This window comes from Belonocnema kinseyi, chromosome 7 (assembly GCF_010883055.1).
Source record: "Belonocnema kinseyi isolate 2016_QV_RU_SX_M_011 chromosome 7, B_treatae_v1, whole genome shotgun sequence".
Classification (NCBI taxonomy): Eukaryota; Metazoa; Arthropoda; class Insecta; order Hymenoptera; family Cynipidae; genus Belonocnema; species Belonocnema kinseyi.
Window position 1 is genome coordinate 234,426 of NC_046663.1, and position 5,866 is coordinate 240,291.

Consider the following 5,866-nt stretch of genomic DNA (forward strand, 5'->3'; position numbering starts at 1 on the left):
CGCCTAGTAAAGAATTAATCTACTGCGGTTAAATAATAATTTTTTTGTTGAAAATAAACTGTTTTGTAGAAAATTCGTATTTTTGGTTCAAAAATTGAATAAGTTGGTAGAAAGTTTAGAAATTCTTTCTTTTAAAAGAAAATTGAGCAATTTTATTGAAAATTTAACTGGTTGGTTCTTTTTGATAAAACTTCATCTTTTCGTGTAAAAAATTGAGAAATTTAGCAGAAAATACATATTTTCAACTCGAAAATTCAACAATTTTTTATAAAATTAAACTGTTTGCTTGAAAATTGATCTATTTTGTTAAAAATTCGTCTTTTTTTGGTAGAAGATCTATTTTTTGTTTAAAATTGAGAATAATTGTTTGAAAATCAGTCTGGCTAGGTTTAGGATTAAAAAATTTGGTTGAAAATTCATTTTTATTGGTTAAATCTATCTGCTTTTTATTTTTAATTAAATTAATTTTTAGCTGAAATATCAATTATTAAATTTTTCGTTAAAAATTCAACTCGTTGGTTAAAACTTGAACTAATTTCTTAAAAGTTAATTTTCTTGATTCAAGATTAATAATTGTATTTAAAAAATCGTGTTTTGTTGTTGTTAAGAATTCGCTCCTTTCAGTGATTTTTTTTTTTTTAAATTCATCTTTGTTGGTCAAATCTATCTGTTTTTTGATTTAAATTAAATTCTTTTTTTATTGAAATATAAACTATTATATTTTTCGTTAAAAATTCGACTTATTTTTTGAAAATTGAATTACTACTTCTTTCAAAGTTAATTTTTTTTGTATGAAGATTGGTAATTTAACTTTACATTTTAGTTGTTGTTAAAAATTTAATTACTTTGAGAAAATTCGTTTTTTTAAGTTGAAAATTAATTCTCCTGAATGCAAATTTAAATACTCAACTTTTGGTTAAAAACTGATATTTTTAGTTTAAAAATTCAATTATTAAAGGTAAAAGTTTTTATAAACGAATAGAAATATAATAAAAAAATATAAAGTTTAATCTTTCTTTTAAAAGTAAAGATTCGACTATTTGGCTGGAAATTCATTTTTGTTGTTGAAAATTAATCTATTTTGTTAAAAGTTCAACTGTTTTATTTAACATTAATTTCTTTTGCTTTGAAGTTTTACTCTTTATTTGTAAATGTGACATTTTAGATAATTTGTTGTTGTTGAAAATACAACTATTTGATTGGAAATCATCTTTTTTGATTAAAATTGATCTTTTCTAGTTTAAAAGCAATCTGTTTTCTAAAACGTTCTACTTTTAAGCTTAAAAATTCCAGTATTTGCGTGAAAGTAAAACTTTCTTATTTGAAAATTCAACTATTTAATTGAAAAGTCATCTTTGTAGATATAAAATTCCAGTATTTGGTAAAAATTGAAATATTTTGTAGAAAATGTAATTATTTTATTGAAAATTCAATTATTAAAAAAAAGTTATCTATGTATTTTGGTCGAAAATTATACGGTTTTGTTGGTTTACGAATGAACTTCTTGTTGAAAATTCAACCATTTGGTTAAAAATTCAACTATATTATTAACAAATTATTTATTTTTTGTTAAAAATTCCATTATTTTCTTAAAAGTTCGTCCTTTTGGATCGAAAATTCATCTTTCTTGGTTTAAAATTAAACTGTCTTTTAAAAAATTCAATTATTTTGTTAAATTTCAAACTATTTTGTTGAAAATTCGTTTTTTATTTATTGAAATATCAATTATTACATTTTTTATTAAGAATTCATTATTTTCTTCCAAATTTAATTATCTCCTAAATAAAATTCGACTTTTATCTTTAAAAATTTTTGCATTTTGATTTAACCATTCCATTTATATAAGTTTTTTGGGTTAAAAAATAATACGAGATCAAAATGGTGGTCTCTGAGTATTATTGGGCAGGGAAAAAATAAAAAAATTGTGTGTTGACTGCGAAAAATTTTCGACCCTGATTTGATACTGCCAAGCCGTAGACTTAAGATTTAAATTGTTACAGGAGGACTACTGCACGAGCTGTCCAACGAAGGGGCAAGATGTCAATTTGAAGTATTTCTTGAAGATTTAATTCTACCTTTGATGGTGAACAGTGCTCGCAGAGGAGACAGAGAATGCCATATAGTAGTTTTATTGGAAGACGACGTTGTCGATTGGGACGAAGAATACCCTCCACAAATGGGAGAAGAATACTCGCAAAGTGAGTCTCAAATCCTCCTTTTCAGTTTTCTAATTCTTCCAAAAAATTTTCAAATATCTATCTCAGACTCAAATATGTTTCTCCTAACTATTCCTAACTTGAACAAGGAATTTTAGAAAATAATTATCGTTTTTTATTTTAGGAGAGGGAGTTTCCGTAAGGAAATATAATTTCACATTTTAAAAGTTTCGTCTTCCAAATTTAAAAAAATTAAAGTACTTTAAGTAGTTTTTAGATAAGTTTTTTTTTTTTATAAAGAAATAGATTTTTAGCTGAAAATTAATATTTTTTATTTAAAAATTAAACTATTTATTTGGAAATTTGTGTACTTTGTGGAAAATTCGTCTTTTTTTTTAGAAAATTAATTTTTATGATTAAAAATTAATCTTTTCGGTAGGCATTAAATAAAAAGATTCCATTTGAAGATTCATCATTTTAGTTGAAAAATAATCAGTTTGAAAATGAATGTCTCCAAATGAAAATTTAACTGTTACATTTTAGTTCAAAATTTAAAAATTTGTCTTTTTCAATTGAAAATTCAACTATTTCGTTGATAATTCACGTATTTTGTTAAAAAATCGGTTTTTTTTGTGTATAGAAAATTATTTTTTTCTTTGAAAGATAATCTCCTTGTTTAAAGTTTCATTTTTTGTTTGTTAAAAATTCAAGTATTCCATTTAAATAATTATGATTTTAGTTGAAAATTCATCTTTTAGGTTGAAAATAAAATTACATGGTAGAAAGTTAACATCTTTTGTTTAAAATAATTTTTTTTTGCTGAAAATTTATCATATTAACTAAAAATTTATTTCTTTGGTTGAAAAATTATTTTTTTAAGTTGAAAATTCGTTTTTTTTTTGGTCGAACATTGATTTTTTTAACTTAAAACTTAATTATTCAAGTTTTGTTTGACAGTTTATTTTTTTAAAGTAAAAATTAATTTTTTACGTTGAAAGTTCGACTTTCGATTGAGGATTCATAGTTTTAGTTGAAAACTCATATTTTTTGGTTTAAAATTCAACTATTCTAGTTGAAGATTCATCTTTTTTATTTAAAAATTCAACTGCTTGGTTGATATTTTGGCTCCTATTGATAGAAATTTATATTTATTGTTTTAAAATTAGTATTTTTTGGTTGAAAATTTAGATATTTTGTTGAAAATACGTTTTGTAGGTTTAAAATTTAACTATTTGGTAAAACATTAAAATATTCTGTTGAAAATTAAATTATTGCGTTAAATATTCAAGTATTTTATTAAAAAGTGATCCTTTTTAGTTGAAAATTCATCTTTGCAGGTTGAAAAATTCATCATTTGGTTAAAAATTGACGTATTTTGAGGATAATTACTATTTTGGTTAAGTTTAACTGTTTTACGCTTAAAAATAGAATATTTTCTATTGAAAATTTAACCACTTTGTCGGAAATTTAACTCCTGCTGTTAAAAATTCATATTTTTTGTTGCTGGTTCATCAATTTAGTTGAAAATTCAACTATTTGTTTGAAAATTGATATTTTTTAGCTAAAATTTTTTGCTATTTTGTTGAAAATACATTTTTTAGGTTCAAAATTTAATTATTTTGTTAAAAATCTAATTATTTGGTTAAAAATTCAAGTAGATTATTAAAAAGTAATCCTTTTTGGTTGAAAAATCATCTTTTTTATTTAAAAATTTAAATACTTGTTCGAAAGTTTAACTCCAGGTGTTAAAAATTCATATATCTTGGTGGTAGTTCATTATTTCAATTGAAAATTCCACTATTTGGTTGAAAATTGATATTTTTCAGTTAAAATTTTTACTTTTTTGTTGAAAATACATTTTTTAGGTTAAATATTTAATAATTTCGTTAAAAATTCAAGTATATTATTAAAAAGTAATCCTTTTTGGTTGAAATTTCATCTTTATTGGTTGAAAATTCAACTCTTTTGTAAAAAAATGCTTTACTTGATTAAAAATTCATCTTTGCAGGTTGAAGATTTAACTATTTGGTTAAAAATTGAACTATTTTTAAGAAAATTACTATTTTGGTTGAATTGAGCTCTTTTTATTTAAAATTAGAATCTTTTTGGTTCAAAGTTTAACAGCTGTGCTAAAAATTCATATTTCTGCTTGGTGATTAATTATTTTAGTTAAAAATTTAACTAATGGCTTGAAAATTGATATTTTTTGGTTAAAAATTTTGCTAATTTGTTAAAAATACATTTTTAAGTAGAAAATTCAGCAATTTTGTTGAAAATTTAATTATTTCAATAAAAATTCAAGCATATTATTAAAAATTAATCTTTTTTGGTTGAAAATTTATATTTTTTAGTTAAAAATTTGGTTTTTTTCTTGAAAATTTAACTGTGTGGTAAAAAATTCAACTATTTTGTTGAAAAATTAATTATTTCATAAAAAATTCATATTTCTTGTTGATGGTTTATCATTTTCGTTGAAAATTCAACTATTTGGTTGAAAATTGATATTTTTTAATCAAAAATTTTGTTATTTTTTTTGAAAATTGAACTATTTGTTAAAAAATTTAACTATTTTGTTGAAAAATTAATTATTTCGTTAAAACTTCCTATTTCTTGTTGATGGTTCATCATTTTCGTTGAAAATTGGTATTTTTCAGTTAAAAGTTTTTATTATTTTGTTGAAAATTGAACTATTTGTTAAAAAATTCAACTATTTTGTTGATAATTTTATTATTTCGTTAAAAATTCATATTTCATGTTGATGGTTCATCATTTTCCTTAAAAATTCAACTATTTGATAAAAAATAGATAATTTTTAGTTAAAATTTTGATTATTTTGTTGAAAATTTAATTATTTGTTTAAAAATTCAACTATTTGTTAAAAAATCAATTATTTCGTTAAAAATTCAAGTATATTTATTAAATAGTAATCCTTTTTAGTTGACATTCAACTACAAACATTCAACTACTTGGTTTAAAATGGCTACTTTTTAGACAAAAATTTTGTTATTTTGTTGAAAATAAAATTCTTTTTGGTTAAAAATTCATCGTTTTTAGTTGCAAATTCAACTACCAGCTCGAAAGCTTAATTCCAGTTGTTAAAAATTCATATTTCTTTTTGATGGTTCATCATTTTCGTTGATAATTTAATATTTCTTAGTTAAATATATATATATATTTTTTTTAAATTTAACTATCTGATTAAAAATTCAACTATATTGTTAATAATTTTATTATGTTTTTGAAAATTCAAGTACATTATTAAAAATTAATTTTTTTGGTTGAAAATTCATCTTTTTTATTTGTGAATTCAACTACTTGGTTGATAGTTTAATTCCTGTTGTTAAAAATTTATATTTTTTGTTGGTGGTTCATCATTTTGGTTGAAAATTGATATTTTTTAGTTACAATTTTTAAATTTTTTTTGAAAATGTAACTATTTCGTTAAAAATTCAAGTATATTATTAAAAAGTAATCCTTTTTGGTTGAAAATTCATCTTTTTTATTTGAAAATTCAACCACTTGGTCGAAAGTTTAATGCCAGTTCTGAAAAATTCATATTTCTTGTTGGTGGTTCATAATTTTAGTAGAAAATTCAACTACTTGGTCGAAATTTAATATTTCTTAGTTAAATATATATATATATTTTTTTTAAATTTAACTATCTGATTAAAAATTCAACTATATTGTTAATAATTTTATTATGTTTTTGA

The 5,866-nt window shown here is 21.2% G+C and overlaps 1 protein-coding gene across 4 annotated transcripts in view; it reads left to right on the forward strand.

The window, feature by feature from the left end:
- The window catches only part of LOC117176970 (BTB/POZ domain-containing protein 10), a 48,216-nt gene that overhangs the window by 40,063 nt on the left and 2,287 nt on the right, over window positions 1-5,866 (forward strand). For all 4 annotated transcript variants that reach the window (XM_033367399.1, XM_033367402.1, XM_033367401.1 and 1 more), the window contains one exon: window positions 2,001-2,198. In XM_033367399.1, the coding sequence (XP_033223290.1) occupies window positions 2,001-2,198 (198 nt within the window). The remainder of the gene's footprint in view (window positions 1-2,000; window positions 2,199-5,866) is intronic.